Below are 18,159 nucleotides of genomic sequence, written 5' to 3' on the forward strand. Positions count from 1 at the left end.
AAAAAAAAAAAAAAAAAAAAAAAAAATGAAGTCAATCAATCCATTCATGTCTCTAAGAGTGACAATACAGTGTGGCAATTATAGATTCAGGCAGGAGTGGGATGACAATTTCACTGAAAGCAACACTAAATAAACTCCTGAGCAAAACACCCAGAAGATGTACACTCCAATCAAAACTGCAGCCATGACCAAAAACAGACACAGGAAGTAACATCATTCTATCACCTCTACAATTTAAAATATAAAACAACCCTTCATACTCCCTACAGATTTCTAAAACGTTTCCTTATATTTCCAAAGGTCAAATTTTAATGCTAACAACTTTGTGAATAAATAAAAACCACTGATGCTTTAAAATGGTGAATCTCACAGCATGTGAATTCTATCCAAGGAAAAATAGTAAAATGTATGTCTACAATTTGATGTAGTAAAAGCAGATGTCATCACAGGGAATTTCTCTAGGGTAAGGTGAAACAGGTATGAGGATTATAAAAGAAAAAGAACAAAACTATTTCCTAAGTCAAAAAGAAAGACATCTTTCAGTATTTAAAAAAACACCAAAGATTCTGCAAATAATTTTACAGGTAGAATGAGAACAGGTTGTTTGGGGGTTAGGCCAAAACAGCTGGAACAAAGCCTAAACTATTATCTCAGGTAAGTTACCTTAGGCAATCCAATCTCATCCATGGCATTCAACCACTGAATCACATTATCAGTGTGTCTAAAGTGGAGGCCAGTCGCCTAGAAGAAGAAAAAAATTAGGTTATCTTGGCTGTATTAAAGCAAATATTAAATAAAACCTCTCTTCACAAAAGTTTCCTCATGAGATTTGACAAATTCTCCTTAATTTTGAGGTCATTAGGCTCACATTCCAATACCAAAAGCCAAATCCACATCTCAGTTCCTCTCACTTAGGAACCACCTGGAGAGCCTTCCTGTGTATAGGGTGCTCAACAGAACATGTGGTCTTTGGAGTTAAATTATCTTGGATTCAATTACTGGCTTAGTAATCTACTGGTGACACTGGACAAGCCACTTCATCCTTTAGGGACAGAGTTTTACCATCTAGAACAGCTGCTTTGTATGTATAAAGACTAAGTGAGACAATGCACATAAACCAATTACATTAGTATGGTATCTGAACACACAGAAGATATTCACAAAATGCCGTATAAAAATACCACGCTGGGACAGTGGCTCATTCCTGTAATCCCAGCACTTTGGGAGGCCAAGGTGGACGGATCACCTCAGGTCAGGAGTTTGAGATCAGCCTGGCCAACATGGTGAAACCCCATCTCTACTAAAATACAAAATTAGCTGGGTGTGGTGGCGCACGCCTGTAATCCCAGCTACTTGGGAGGCTGAGGCAGGAGAATCACTTGAACCTGGGAGGCAGAGGTTGCAGTGAGAGCCAAGACGGCGCCACTGCACTCCAACATCGGCAACAGAATGAGACTCCATCTCAAAAAAAATCAATCAGGGCTTTCATTCTCTCCCTATACATAGATAGCCTCTCTAAACTTCAATGTCTGCTTTTTTTTGAAACACGGCTCCACTCTGTTGCCCAGTTTGCAGTGTGGTGGCACAATCGGTTCACTGCAGCCTTACCTCCTGGGCTCAAGTGATCTTCTCACCTGTGCCTCCTGAGTAGCTGGGACTATAGGTGCATGTCACCATGCCTATCTAATTTTTTTTCTATTTTTTGTAGAGCAAAGGTCTCATTTTGTTGCCCAGGCTGATCTCAAACTGCTAGACTCAAGTGAGGGCTCCCACCTCAGCCTCCCAAAGTGCTGGGATTACAGGCACAAGCCGCTGCACCCAGCCATTTTTTCTTAAATTGTTGCTGCAAAGTCTCCACTCTCCTTTTACACTATATGCAAAGTCTCCACTCTCCTTTTACACTATCTTCCCATTCTGCCTATAGAATAGCTCCAGAGTTGTCTTCAGAATAACTATGTATTCAAAACTGAGCATAGGGCTGGGCACAGTGGCTCATACCTGTAATCCTAGCACTTTGAGAGGCCAAGGTGGGAGGATAATTTAAGCCCAGGAGTTGGAGACCAGCCTGGGCAACATAGTGAGACCCCCATCTCTACACTAAAATTTGTGTAAATTAGCCTGGTGTAGTAGCATGCTCCCATAGTCCCAACTACTAGGGAGGCTGAGGTGGGAGGATTGCTTGAGCCCAAGGGAGGTCAAGGCTGCAGTGAGCCATGACGGCATTACTGCACTCTAGCCTGGGTGACACAGCAAGACCCTGTCTCAAAACAAAAACCAATCAACCAACAACAGAAAAACCCACTGAACATATAAGTCTTTTTGACTAAGAAAAGTTTCTGTTTATGATGTTAATTTTGGCTGAGTACCTATACTTTCCCTTGTTTTCCCTTGAATTTAAACATAAAGCATTAAAAATCTCTTGGACGGCTGGGCGCGGTGGCCCAAGCCTGTAATCCCAGCACTTTGGGAGGCCGAGATGGGTGGATCACGAGGTCAGGAGATCGAGACCATCCTAGCTAACACGGTGAAACCCAGTCTCTACTAAAAAATACAAAAAATTAGCCAGGCGTGGTGGCGGGCGCCTGTAGTCCCAGCTACTCGGGAGGCTGAGGCAGGAGAACAGCGTAAACCTGGGAGCCGGAGCTTGCAGTGAGCTGAGATCCGGCCACTGCACTCCAGCCTGGGCGACAGAGCGAGACTCCACCTCAAAAAAAAAAAATAAATAAAAATAAAAATAAAAATAAAAAAATAAAAAAAAATCTCTTTGACATTGCAGCCTTACTCATTCTGAGTTTGGGCCCAATTATCACAGCTGCCCACCCTTACATTTGGTCTTGGTAATGCAATTCTCCACTATCTTTCATAGTCATCCTTTTTCAAATAAGAGTCCACAGGTAAGCTCCCTATAGAGGCTCCGTAGACAGTAAAATTTGGTCCTTGTCAACATCCCCATTTTTTGGGGGGGGGCAGTAGGGGAGACAGAGTCTTGCTCTGTCACCCAGGCTGGAGTGCAGTGGCATGATCTCAGCTCACCGTAACCTCTGCCTCCTGAGTTCAAGTGATTCTCCTGCCTCAGCCTCCTGAGTGGCTGGGATTGCAGATGTGCGCCACCAAGCCCAGCTAATTTTTATATTTTTAGTAGAGATGGGGTTTCACCAAGTTGGCCGGGTTTATCTTGAACTCCTGACCTCAAGTGTTCAGCCTGCCCCAGCCTTCCAAAGTGCTGGGATTACAGGCATGAACCACTGGGCCCGGCCCAACATCCCAAGTTAATTAAGCAGTCTTCTTTTTTATAGCACCTTGAGACACAGGAATCAAACCCTCTCACTTATCTCAATTTTCTGAAATTGAATCACTTTCCCATTGTACTTTGAACTCCAGTATTACAGGGTGATGTTTTTTCAAGAAGTTACTTTTGCATTCAATTTGCCAACACATCTCGGTGCTTAAAACTCATCTTTTTTTTTTTTAAGGAGACAGGTGGGAGAGGTTCAAGCGATTCTCCTGCCTCAGCCTCCTGAGTAGCTGGGATTACAGGCATGCACCACCACGCCTGGCTAATTTTTGTATTTTTAGTAGAGACGGGGTTTCACCATGTTGGTCAGGCTGGTCTCAAACTCCTGACCTTGTGATCCGCCCACCTCGGCCTCCCAAAGTGCTGGGATTACAGGTGTGAGCCACCGCACCCGGCCCCAAAACTAGATTTAACGTAGTAATTCCCCTAGCTACTTCTTCTACCTTCTAAAGAATTAAAAAATTCATCTACAACTAGGAAAATTTCTAGATATATAACATCATAAGAATTCTACCAGAAACACAGACAGCTAAAGTTATTTTCCTAGTACATATATTTTTTGTGGGGGGACGGGGTGGGGGAAGGCAGGTTTTCCAGATAAATTCTAAAAGAGATGTAATACTATTTTCCTAGTACATATTGTCTTTGCACAAATTTCTCCATTCTGCCAGGCATTTTAAAGGCTATATTTTGTTGAAACAAACACACCTTACACATACTTCTCAATAACTCTTACACAAAATAAAACATGCTAACTTTCCCAAGTTGACAGAAATCTAAGCACTAAACAACGAAGGACTCACCTTGTATCTGGTCTGTTCTCGATCATAGATTTTTTTCAGGGACACTACTCTGGGAGAGAAGAAGTTCCCCAGTTTGGCAAGGTAGACCCCATTCCTAAGCCCCTCCTCCAGTTCTGTGGTGGGAGGCAGATCTTCCCCTAGGCATGCTTCCATCCACCTGCACAAAAGGAGAGAGTATGCAAAAAAGGAAAGGGAAGGTCAGAACTTTTCCTTAGAGATTTTAAGCTTAATTTCCATACTCCCTGGAGAAGCTTAAACTGAACATAACAGCACTCTTCTACAATCAGTTCCACACACATCCTTACCCAGCTTGGCCCAGTCAGATCTCAGAAGCAGAGAACTTAGGAAATTCCTGAGCATGAATGCCACTTTCTTCTCTACCCTGCTTTCCTCTGCTGCAGCAACACAGCCAGCTGGGCTCCCCAGATCCTGACTGCTCCATGAAACTTCAGACCCTTTCCCTCAGTCCTTAGGTTGCTCTTTAACAAATCTTAAGAAAAGCCATTTGTAACTGAAGCCACCATTTCAACTGTTCAGAAGCTTACATTTGTTGCTGACATTCTCTTCCAGTTTCAGAACTCAGAATCCACAGTGAATTTCTAGATCCAAGTTTTAAGGTTGTTTGGGGGTTATCAAAACAGAATCAATTATTTCAGCTAAAATATTAAAAGAAACTCCTATAGAAGCAGTAAATAATGAATTCTTAGATTTTGGAGTCAGGGAGGAGATTGTAAAAGGATAGGAAAAGAAAACTATTTTCCAAAAGAAAAGAATAAAACAAAGAAAAAAAGAAAACTGTATTTTCCCCTTCAAATACCTCAGGAAATTTCAGGAAAGCCTAAGATAAAACAAAGTTTAGTTACATGTATTTTCTACCAACAGAAACATAGGTAACTAAAAATCATTTATGGCAATGGTTTTCTTTCTTCTTTTTTCTTTTGAGACAAAGTCTCACTCTATTGCCCAGGCTGGAGTGCAGTGGCGTGATCTCAGTTCACTGCAACCTCCACCTCCCGGGTTCAAGCAATTCTCCTGCCTCAGCCTCCTGGGTAGCTGGGACTCCAGGCGTGTACCACCATGCCCAGCTAATTTTTGTATTTTTAGTAGAGACGGGGTTTCATCACATTCGCTCAGACTCCTGACTTCAAATGATCTGCCCATCTTAGCCTCCCAAAGTGCTGGGATTACAGGCGTGAGCCACTGGACCCGGACCATGGCAACAGTTTTCAACCACTGAGCCACAGAATCCTGCGAATATCTAAGGAAAGCTACAGACCCTTCCTGCAGAAAAATATACATATACTTAAATTTTACATATAATTTCAGAGACTTCATTGACTCTAGGAACCCCAGATTTAAAACTCCTAATTTAAAATTATTCCACTCGGCCTGGCATGGTGGCTCAAGCCTGTAATCCCAGCACTTTGGGAGGCCGAGACGGGTGGATCATGAGGTCAGGAGATCGAGACCATCCTGGCGAACATGGTGAAACCCCGTCTCTACTAAAAAATACAAAAACTAGCCGGGCAAAGTGGCGGGCGCCTGTAGTCCCAGCTACTCGGGAGGCTGAGGCAGGAGAATTGCTTGAACCCAGGAGGCAGAACTTGCAGTGAGCTGAGATCCGGCCACTGCGCTCCAGCCTGGGCGACAGAGTGAGACTCCGTCTCAAAAAAATAATAAAATAAAATAAAATAAAATTATTCCACTCAGTTTGTTTTTTTTTTTAGATGGAGTCTTGCTCTGTTGCCCAGGCTGGAGTGCAATGGCACAATCTCAGCTCACTGCAACCTTTGCCTCCCGGGTTCAAGCAATTCTCCTGCCTCAGACTCCCGAGTAGCTGGGATTACAGGCCTGTGCCACCATACCCGGCTAATTTTTTGGTATTTTTAGTAGAGATGGAGTTTCACCATATTGGTCAGGCTGGTCTTGAACTCCTGACCTCAGGTGATCCACCCGCCTCGGCCTCCTAAAGTGCTGGGATTACAGGTGTAAGCCACAGTTCCAAGCTCAGTCTTGCTTTTAAATCTACTCTACCTTTAAATCAGCCAGCGTACTCTCTAACTTATGAAACCTGATGGGTATATGAATGGGCCAGATAATTTTCTGGTTGTGGTTGTTTCGCTATAAGCTTGATAAGGCCTTCTCTGCTGTCTTTTTTTTTTTTTTTTTTTTTTTAAGCAGGCGGAGTGCTCGCTCCTGTCGGCCCAAGCTGGCTGGAGTGCAGTGGCGCAATCCTCAGTCCACTGCAAGCTGCCGCCTCCGCCGGGTTCACCCGCGCATTTCTCCTGCTCAGCCTCCTGAGTTGCTGGGACTAGACAGCCGCCGCCCACTGACGTCGGCCGCAGGCTAATTTTTTGTATTCTTTAGAATAGAGAACGGGGTTCAGGCCGTGGTCTGCGATCCCCCTGACCTTCGTGATCTCCGGCCCGCCTCGGCCTCCCACGCAAAGTGCTGGGATTACAGGGCATGAGCCACCGCGCCCAGCCTCTGCTGTCTTTTCTTTCTTTCAAATAGTAGAACTTAAATTGTCAGAAAGGGGAAAAATGAAACAAATGAGTTTTCCAGAAGAGTTGTCATAATAATTAAATTAGATACCAATTTGAAATGGCTACAAAAATCTAAACTATACCTCTATTGAGCCTAAAGACCCAAAGGGCAATGTGGAAAAGAATGGCAGTTGTTGGTATGGAAATAGTGTAGTTCAAGGACTCATCTCATCTTTTTACCTCTAAAAAAGATGCTGATAAAATCATTCTGGCAAACAACTACTGGCAACTCCAGCTCTCAGGGGACAATCTAACTTGGGTTCTCATTAACAGGGAAAACCTAACAACCTCAGCCTAAGCCAAAAATGGCCCTCAAGCAGGTAACAGTACCAAAAAAAAAAAAAAGTTACTTATTTTATTTTAAAATAAAGTAAACACACAGGGAAACTATGGATAAAGAGCACAGTAGATACTTTTGGCTTGAATCAGAGCCAGTTACCAGAGGTATTTAGGTTTTCCTCTTTTCTGAGATTTCTAGACTAAAATAAAAATAAAAGGAGAGCCCATGGTAACATCTCCCAACATTCTTTATATTTCCTTTCCCTAGTCCAACTGCTATAAAACAGTCCTGACTTAGATGTTTCCTATAGCTGGGTAGAATACTCTTTGTATAACACAGGAGGCAGGTCACAGAAGAAAGGCCAACTGTGATTTGGCGAAAGCAATTAAGTAGAAAGAATGAGCTGGAATAAATAGGGAGGCAAAATACAGTGTTTCTAAACAACTGCTCAAACCTGAAGCTGCCCTCCAAGTCACCACACGTGTGGCTTGCCCGGCAATCTGAGCTATTTCACAATGGAGTATCACCTGGTTTGTTTACAAAATAAATCAGGACTAGGTAGGACACGGTGGCTCACACCTGTAATCCCAGCACTTTGGGAGGCCAAGGCAGGCCGATCACTTGAGGTCAGGAGTTCAAGACCAACCTGGACAACATGGCGAAACCCCATCTCTACTAAAAACACAAAAATTAGCCAGCGTGGTGGTGTGCACCTATAGTCTCAGATACTTGGGAGGCTAAGACAGGAGGATCACTTTAACCTGGGAGGTAGAAGCTGCAGTGAGTTGAGATGGTGGCACTGCACTCTAGCTGGGGTGACAAAGTGAAATCCTGTCACAAACAAATGAACAAATTAGGACCAAACTACTTTGAACAGTAAAGTGCCATGTTACTATAATTTTTAATGTTGGCAGAAGTTTAGATTCTACTCAAATTCCAAGATGACGCAACAAACACTTCTTTCAGTCTTTCTCTATAGCTCTCATGAGATTTCCCCTTCTTCCACTAAATCACAGAATCAGAAAATGTGAAAGCCAGGAAGTAAATGCACTTCTAGGGAAAATCCCTTTGTTTTCAATGTAATATATATCTAAAAATGGCCAGGCACAGTAGCTCACGCCTGTAATCCCAGCACTTTGGGAGGCCAAGGCAGGAGGACTGCTTGAGCCCAAGAGTTCAGGACCAGCCTGGCAACACAGCCAGACCCTGTCTCTACAAAAAATTTTAAAATTAGCCAGGCGTGGTGGCAAATGCCTGTACTGTAGTCCCAGCTACTTGAGAGGCTGAGGCAGGAGGACTGTTTGAGCCCAGGAAGTCAAGGCTGCAGTGAGTTATGATCGTACCACCGTACTCCAACCTGGGCAACAGAACAAAACTCTGTCTCAAAAATAATATATATATATATATATATATATGAGACAATTAAACATTTCTGAAAATTTNCAGCCTGGGTGACAGAGCCAGACTCTGTCTCAAAAAAAAAAAAAAAAAAAAAACTTAAAGATTTAGAACTGGTTAAGTTTGGCAGGGTGCAGTGGTTCTCACCTGTAATCCTAGCACTTTGGGAGGCCAACATGGGTGGATCACTTGAAGTCAGGAGTTGGAGAACAACCTGGCCAACATGGTGAAACCCCATCTCTACAAAAAATACAAAAATAAACCAGGTATGGTGGAGTATGCCTGTAAATCCAGCTACTACTTGGAAAGCTGAGGCATGAGCTGAGATCGCATTACTGCACTCCAGCCTGGGCAACAGCAGAGCAAGTCTCTTGTCTTAAAAAAACAAACAAACCAACCTAGCTGAATTCATTCTCCTACTGAATACTATGTTCCAAGTATGGTCTGACCAGCCTGAAATGAAACAGGACTATCACCTTCTTCATTATGACACTCCTAACCACAAAGCCTCTGCTTAAATTATTTTATTACATTTTTTCAATAAACAGAAACTCCTTTTTATCCCAAATATAGAGCTGCTAAACCACATCTCCAGCTTTTTTTTTTTTTTTTTTTTAATGGAGTCTGGCTCTGTCACCCAGGCTGAAGTGCAGTGGCATGTTCTCAGCTCACTGCAACCTCCGTCTCCCAGGTTCAAGCAATTCTCCTGCCTCAGCCTCCCAAGGCTGGGAATACAGGCCTGTGCCACCACACTTGGCTAATTTTTATATTTTTAGTAGAGACGGGGTTTCACCATGTTGGCCAGGTTGGTCCTGAACTCCTGACCTCAGGTGATCCACCCGCCTTGGCCTCCCAAAGTGCTGGGATTACAGGCATGAGCCACCACGCCCAGCCTCTAGCTCTTTTATAAATTTAGCTTTATGAAGACTTTTAAAATTTTTTTTTATTTTTTGAGACAGAGTCTCACTTTGTTGCCCAGGCTAGTGTGCAATGGCATGATCTCAGCTCACTGCAACCTCCGCCTCCCGGGTTCAAGCAATTCTCCTGTCTCCAGGGTAGCTGGGATTACAAGCGCCCACAAGCATGCCCAACTAGTTTTTGTATTCTTAGTAGAGACAGGGTTTCACCATGTTAGCCAGGCTGGCCTTGAGCTCCTGACCTCAAGTGATCCGCCCAAGTGCTGGGATTATAGGCGTGAGACAAGCCTGGCCTATAAATACATTTAAAAATAAAACTATGGCTGAGGTGAGAGGGTTGCCTGAGCCTTTGAGTTTGAGGATGCAGTGAGCAGTGATCATACCACTGCATTCCCAGTCTGGGCGACAGAGTGAAACTCTTGTCTCAAAATCTATCAATCTATGCACAAAAGAAAATTACTGGCCAACACAACTTTTTACCAATTCTCATGTTTAACCCTGTCCTGGCAATAACCATAGAATCTCAAGGCTGGAAGCCTCATTAAAGATTTTTTAGGCCATCTCAATTCCTCCACTCCCCTCACATGTTCTACTCCATCCCCAATTTGATACCTTAATGTTCCCAAAACATTTCAGCCAAATCAGGAAGCAGGCTGAACCTGAACACTGATCGAGAATCGAACATTCAAGGTAACCTGGTTCATTTCTGGATTCCAGTAGTCAGAAAGTTTTTGTTAAGCCAGCATCAATTCTCTACTGGCACCCTAAGCTGCCCCCTGGAGCAAGAAAATGTAAAAATAAAAGCATAATGTGAGTAGCACTGGCCATGGACTTGGAAAGATCTGGTTCTATGTCCTGTCTCTGGCACTTACCAAGAAAGCCACTTAACCAGTTCTTTCATTTGTTAAAAAAGGCTAACAGTATCTTCCAAGGTTTGTCATTGAGGATTAAATAAGATTGCAAGTGAAATATAGAGCTAGCACAGTGCTTGGCTGGGTATTGAAAAAAATATTTGTGTCTTTCCTCCTATCCCCTCATGATGAGTCACATGCTGACAATTCCATAAGTAAAATGATTCCAGCTCCTTCAAGCACTAATCATAAAAACAGAATAATAATAGCACCTACCCACAGAACGTTTATGAGGATTAAAGAGATGATAGTACATATAAAATACTAAGAACAGTGCCTGGCACAGAGTAAGTACTGAAAACGTTACCAGGTATTATATTAGCAGTATTAGACATCATCTCTGCCCCCTCACGTCTTTTGCACATCTCTGAACGTTCTCCAACTGAATTCTGTGTTCCAGGTATGGTATGACCAGCCTGAAATGGAACAGGACTACCATCTTCTTCATTCTGACACTCCATAACCACAAAGCCTCAGATTAAATTATTTTATTATGCTTTTTCAATCAACAGAGACTCGTTTCTCCCCCAAATACAGAGCTGCTAAACTTTATCTCTACAATTCCATATTTAAATCATTATTTGCACTTATATCCATGACATATCTTCATGATAAGAGTAAGCCAACTGTCCCTAGTGTCAGAATCTTTTAGATCCTAATTCCACCACCCAAAATATTCTCTTCCAGCTTCACATCACATCATCCACAAATACTAATGGGCTTTAAAGAATGAACAGTTTACCAAATAGCCAAGGCAGAGAAGGCCTCCAAATAGTAGAAACACCATGTACAAAGGCAGGGAGGCACAAGAAAACAACATGTGTCACAGAGTAGCTCAGCACCAGCACTACTGGAAGGTAAAAGCAAGGGGACAACTGGAGGAGACGATGACAAAGTCAGCAGGCTGGATCATACAAGGCCTTATTTGTCACACTTAGAAACCTTTACTGCATCCTTGGGGGACACTTAAGGGTGGCCTGATCAGATCTGTTTCAGAAAATCACTTTGGCAACAATGTGGGGTTGTTTAAATTTTCTTCAATAGCAAACAAGTACAAATACTTTAACAAATAAGCAACTTTTTAGACAAAGTTTGGAGAATATCATACCAAGTGGTGTGACATCAGCAGGTGTACATGTGATCAGAACTCGACCAAAACCACAAGTAGAGTTCAGCAACAACACTCTTATATTTTTTATATTTTTCACAAGAGGTGTAACAAGGAGACAGCAGGGTTCTTAATCTCTCCTCTCACATGGGATATTAAATATAAATATTCAATATTTTCTCTTCAAGTTTAACCCCAGAACTGCATTAGCAAATCTCACTCAAATGCAAAATTTTTTAAAAGGTGATGTCAGATCTGAAACACAATTACTAAACAGGAAAGAAGTAACATAAAAAGACTCATTTTCAATATAAATGACACTTAAAAAATAATCTTCACACCATGTGGCAGACATGAAGCCAAATACTTTACAAGATTATCTCAACCTTTGCAACAAACTCTGAAGTATTACTGTAATTATTTTACAGATAAACTGTGGGTTCCAAAAAGTATATCCCAAGATTGTCTGGCAAGTAAGTTCTCACTTGAACCCAAGTTGGTGTGATTCTGAAGCCTATACTCTGGTTTTTTTGTTCTTTTTTGAGACAGGGTCTGTGCAGTGGTGTGATCATGGCTCACTGCAGCCTTGACTTCAGATTTCAAGCAATCCTCTGGATCCTTCTACCTAGCCTCTCAAGAAGCTGGGGTCACAAGCACATGCCACAACACCCGGCCAATTTTTGCAATTTTTTTGTAGAGATAGGGTTTTACCATGTTACCCAGGGTGGTCCAAATTCCTGGGCTCAAGCCATCCGCCTGCCTTACCTTCCCAAAGTGCTGGGATTACAGGTGTGATCCACCAACCCAGCATTGAAGTTGATACTCTTAATTGCTACAGGATACTTCCTCCTTCAACAATAGTAACAGCTACCACCTACTGAACATTCCCTTACAAATGCTCAAGTTCTGAAATTGGGCTTCCTGAAGTATCTCACACCACAATATATAACCTTTGGGAGGCCGAGGTGGGCGGATCACGAGGTCAGGAGATCGAGACCATCCTGGCTAACACAGTGAAATCCCATCTCTACTAAAAATACAAAAAATTTAGCCGGGCGTAGCGGCGGGCACCTGTAGTCCCAGCTACTCGGGAGGCTGAGGCAGGAGAATGGCGTAAACCCGGAAGGCGGAGCTTGCAGTGAGCCGAGATCGCGCCACTGCACTCCAGCCTGGGGCAGAGCGAGACTCCGTCTCAAAAAAAAAAAAAAAAAAAAAAAAACCCCTTACTTCTATCAAGCACTAAGGGAGAGGCCTAGTAAGTATTACACATTTGTGAAGCTGATACAATTAGTACAAAAATGAATGCTTATACAAAAGGCTATCTTTAATAATATAGTCTTTTTATATATTTTTTGAGACAGTGTCTTTGAGACACTGCCACCCAGTCTGGAGTTCAGTGGCCCAATCACGGCTCACTGTGCCCTCAACTTCCTGGGCTCAGTGATCCTCCCACCTCAGCCTCCCGAGTAGCTGGGACCACAGGTGTGTACCATCACACCAGGCTAATTTTTAAAATTATTTGTAGAGACAGCAATTCCCTATGTTGTTCAGGCTGGTCTCGAACTCCTGGGCTCAAGGGATCCTTCCACCTCAGCCTCCCAAAGTGCAAGGGTTACAGGCATGAGCCACTGTGCTCAGCCTACATAGTAATTCTTACATCCTTTCATATTTATTCTATTTTTTAAAGTTTTGTTTCAAACGTATTTTAAGTCAATTCCTCAAAAAACAAAAACAAAAAAAGGTGTCTACTCTGACACTCATGTATTCATTCAGGAAACATTTCGAACTGACTACTCTGTGCAGCACTTATCAGTGGTAGAACGTTGTGCTGAATACCAGTCCCTACCTTCAAGGGAATTACTCTTTGGTAAGAGTTATGCTTAAACAGCTAGCTACAATAGGAGATGACATTTGAACTAGGCTTTGCTCAAATAAATTGTATTTAGAGTTGTGAAAAATGGGAAAATGAGACACGTAACATAAAGGAACGGCATAAACAAAGGACAAAAAAAAAGTCTGAAAACAAATGGCACATTCAGGAAATGGTAAGTCACTGTGGTAGAGAAGTAGATGGAAAAATATCTGGATTAGTAATTTAAGCTGCAGGAATGGGAGCCATGGGAGGTTTTCAAGTAGACTTAGAAGGAGAACTTGGACAACAGCATAGACGACAGAATCAAGAGAGAAACATTACGCAACCATTTCAGTAATCCAGGTGAGTGGTAATACAGTCTTTAACTGGGACAATGGTGGAAACAGAATGATTAACAATTACAAAGGTAGAATTGACCCCACTTGACAATCTGTTAGATGAGGGATGGGGATTAGAAGGGCAGTGGGAAAGATGTGAAATTTCATAGACGACTGAAAAGGCGGGGGCATGGAGGGTGGGGAAGCAAAGTTAGCTCCAGACCTCATGGTTCACAGCTAACATTAAACACCAAATGGATTAGAGAATTTTTTTAAAAAGAAAACATAGTTATATACTCTTGAAATGAGAAAGAAGTTTACAAACAAGACTACAGAAGCAGAAATCAGAAAGGAAAAGATAAATTGGCTAGTACTTAAACTTCTGTAAGGTCATTTTTAAAGAACTAAATAAAACTTTAACAAGGGCCGGGTGCGGTGGCTCAAGCCTGTAATCCCAGCACTTTGGGAGGCCAAGACGGGCGGATCACGAGGTCAGGAGATCGAGACCATCCTGGTTAACATGGTGAAACCCCGTCTCTACTAAAAAATACAAAAGCTAGCCAGGCGAGGTGGCGGGCGCCTGTAGTCCCAGCTACTGGGGAGGCTGAGGCAGGAGAATGGCGTAAGCCCAGGAGGCGGAGCTTGCAGTGAGCTGAGATCCGGCCACTGCACTCCAGCCTGGGCGACAGAGCGAGACTCCGTCTCAAAAAAAAAAAAAAAAAAAAAAAAACTTTAACAGGAAAGGTTACTGGAGGAAAAAAATCACAACATATAACAAAGAGCTAATAATATTCTATAATCTTTATACGTATATACATTTTAAACACTTGAAATAAAATGACAAACATTTCCCTAGAAAAATATGCTAGAAATACAAATAAAAAAATTCATAAAATATACATATAGCCAGTAATTTATACGAAAATTTCTCAATCTTACTACTAACCCAAGAAATGCGAATTAAAGTAACAATATCACCATCTTCAGTTATCAGACTGGCAAAGATTTTTAAAAATAACTTATTGTTGTCCAGTGTGTGGGGAAACCCCACATTCTGACACACAATTCTAGGAGAAAATCTGGCACCATATACCATCCATAGCAAACTGACAAACACTTCTATAAAAGGAAAAAAGACAAGGCTTTTTCTTATTTTTAAAAGATGATTTGGTGAGTTGTGGCATGGATGACTGCATAAAAGATGATGCCATTAAACAAGACTGGGGACACCCACAAAAGCCAGAGAGGATGATCAATTCATAGTTGAAACATGTTCGGCTTGAAATGTCAATGGGACATCCAGAGAGGGGCATCTTGCAGGTAGTTGGAAACACAGGTCTCTGGAGGGAGACCTGTTGCTGAAGACCTAAATCTGGAAAATGGCACCACAAGAGTAGATAAGCTCACAGAGAAAGAGGTTGTGGAGAAAAATTTAAAAGCTGAAGCACTGTGTCTCAGAGAACACCAACATTTAAGAATTGAAAGAGACAAAGACAGTGTCTGTGATCAAGTTCAGGACCAGGAGAGAATCACACAATGGCAATCAAGGAAGGAAAAAATCAGCAAACTAGTAGAGGTCACCAGCTTTCAATGCTGCAAAGAGGCAAGTGGTAAAGAGAAAAGGATGCGGCACACAAGCAAGAAGGTCATCTTTGGCTCCCGTAAGGGAAGTCTCAGTGGAGTGGTGACACAGGAGACCAATTAAAATAACCAGAAAAGTAACTAAATGTAGGAAGGAGAGATAGCAGATGTAGGCTTCTTTTCTAATTTTAATTTTGTTTTAATAGCGGAGACAAAGTTTCACTATGTTGTCCAGGCTGGTATGGAACTCCTAAACTCAAGAGATTCTTGCCTTCCAACCCCCAACTCCCTCCCCGCCCCCTTCTCCACCTCCCAAAGTACTGGGATTACAGGCATGAGTCACTGCACCCAGCCAACTTCTTTTTCTAGAAGTATAAGAAGGGAAGAGGAAAACTAGGGGAATGGAGAAGGAGTTAGTCTGAGATGGTGACATGTCCTGGGAAAGTGTCTTTTTTTTAAAATGATCGTGGAAAAAGCATATATATTTATAGTCTGCAAGAAAAGAACACGTGAAGGAGGGGCTAAAGATATACAAATAAGAACAAAAGAAAGTAAGGTTCTGAAGAGCAGAGGTGGCAGCCAGCTACAGAAAGGAATATACCCCGCTTCTTCCCTGAGAAAAGAGGGAAGGAAATAAGAACAACCAAGAATGACATGTTATCCAGCCAACTTCTCTGAGCTTCCATTTTCCATATATAAAGCAGGACTAGCAACACACCAAACTTCATAAGGTTGTTGTGAGGATTAAATGAAATGATACATATCAAATACTAGTGAGGGGAGCAAAGATCACCTGGAGTCCACTAAGGAGACCATCCAGAGGCAAAACTTCTTATCTGAGGAATTTAGAAGTAATCAGACTTCCCTATTATCTAAAATCAGCACCTGGTTCTAGCCCTCTTACAACTTAAAATGTGTAAGTAACTAGAATTTCTATACATCTCTGGAATGCCATGCCGAAACTCACTGTGCAACCCTTGCTGACATTACGTCTAAAAATGTAATCATTTGTCATGACCTAATGTGGCTAATATGGTCCAAATTACCCTTAAGCTCCTGCTTTAAGTTCCATAAATACCCTAAGGAAAAATCCACCCTGAGCTCAGTTCTCTCTTGCTGAGGCATTCTTCTGCAGAGTTCCTTCTTTCTAATAAAACTTTCCTTTTCAAACCTATACTGTTATCAGTAAATTCTTCCTATCAACCTGCAAGCTGACTACTTTCCAGTGCCAGGGCTCTGATACCTCACCCAGCAACTAGTAGTAGGCTCTATAACTATGTATATGTGTATGTATACATGAGTGTGGGGGGTGAAACGGTTAGATCCACAGAAATAAACCTACTAATGGAGTCTGACACTTCATGATTTATGTAATACCTAACTTGTCTTACTGATAACACTTTTCAAAGGGAGTATATATTTGGCCCTACCCACTCTACACTCAGCAAGACAAAGAAATAACTATACTGAGAACTCTACTGTGGTAAACCTTAAAACAAGCCCAGACTAAAAGCATATGTAGAAAAGAATACGGGTGGAAATCTGAATTAGGGGTCTGTGGAGAGGAAACCAGTTGAACAAGTTCTGCAGAGCACATGACTTCAGTGGTTTCCCAGCTCTGTGCAATACAGAAGGGGAACATACCAATGCAGGAACTGACTACTTCAAGCCATTGAGATTCAGTTCCTCCAGGAACAGCTCCTCTGGTACCACACCCATCTTGCACAGCAAACATCACCAAATGCCAGGGTTACTCTATGCTAAAAACCTCCCAAATTTGGCTTTCTCTACAATTAGGATTCTACTAAACCACTAACACTTCTGAGCACCACCTAGGCACTGGAAACAGCCTAGAAATTTCCATATGGTAATGGTAAATCTAAGTCTTGAGAGAAAGGAATGCAGAGTATTCCATAAAGCATTCTTCACCATACACAGAGAGAAGGGAATCAGGATGACTTCCCAGAGAAAATGGTATTGATTTTATAGGTCTTGAAAGACTTGCGGTGTGTGCTGATAAGGGAGAATACATCAGGCCAAGGGCAGAGAATATGCAGACCCTTGGAAGGATTTACACAGGAATTAAATAATAAGATTTAATTCAAAAGACCATTCTGAGCAGTTGTAGATTAGGAGAAGGGGCTAGAGAGAAGTGAGGAGACACTAAAGAAAGTATTGCAGTAATCCAGCCAAGAAACAAAAAAGGCTTATTTTCCAAACCATAAAGGAAAATGAGAAATCTTGGTAGTATCTGTTTTAAAGGAAACTTGAGTATAAATTAGGCCAATCTGAAAAGCTACAGGAATAAGTGAAAAACAGGGAAATGTTTTTGCTTCAAGTTACATATTTAACTTCTGTGTGTATTTATATCTAATACAGACCCCTGAGCAAATCACTTCATTCTTAGCATAATCAGACAGAGTAGGTCAAGTCGACTTGTCAAAATTACATGTCTAATTGTTTTATTTCAATAGGGTCCCCAGTCTTATTGGAGCAATGGAAACTAGATCATAGTGATGGGTTGCACAACTCAGTAAATTTACTAAGTATTATTGAATTGTACATTAAAAACAGGTGGATTTTGTGGGATATGTATTAAACTCCAATAAAGTTTTTTGTTTGTTTGTTTAAGTCTGGGCTAACAGATTAACTACCTACTCCTTGATCAAGTCTTCAGATCCAGAGTCTGGTGAAACATTACCATGGTCAGCTGTCTATCTATCCATCCATCCCTAGTTTACCACTTATCATGGAGCATGAAAGACTTTTTAATCTTAAATGAAATGAAATTCCAAAACTGAGTTAAATCTAGAAGATAGCTAAGTCTCAGAAGCTACAGCCTAATCATTACTAACCCGTGAGCAGCTCTTGAGAAGAAAAAAACAGGTAAGAGTCCTCTACAAAGTAGAAGACAGATACCTATTTCTTTGTAAAAGCAATCCTCTGCTAGAGCCATATTATGTCAAAAATTTAATTTTCACACCCATTATTTAGTAAGAAAAAAAAAATGGGGGGTTAACTATGATACACATTAAGAACAGGCTGCAGTGAGCCGAGATCACACCACTGCATTCCAGCCTGGGTAACAGAGTGAAACCTGTGAGAAGAAGGGGAGGGGAGGGAAGGGGAG

The 18,159-nt window shown here is 41.9% G+C and overlaps 1 protein-coding gene across 1 annotated transcript in view; it reads right to left on the reverse strand.

Moving 5' to 3' along the window:
* Positions 1 to 18,159, reverse strand: part of IQGAP1 (IQ motif containing GTPase activating protein 1) — a 117,248-nt gene that overhangs the window by 76,249 nt on the left and 22,840 nt on the right. Inside the window, 2 exon segments of the mRNA XM_017854987.1 lie at positions 664 to 741; positions 4,099 to 4,255. Of these exon segments, the coding sequence (XP_017710476.1) occupies positions 664 to 741; positions 4,099 to 4,255 (235 nt within the window).

Source organism: Rhinopithecus bieti, unplaced genomic scaffold, assembly GCF_001698545.2.
Source record: "Rhinopithecus bieti isolate Rb0 unplaced genomic scaffold, ASM169854v2 scaffold_39857, whole genome shotgun sequence".
Lineage (NCBI taxonomy): Eukaryota > Metazoa > Chordata > Mammalia > Primates > Cercopithecidae > Rhinopithecus > Rhinopithecus bieti.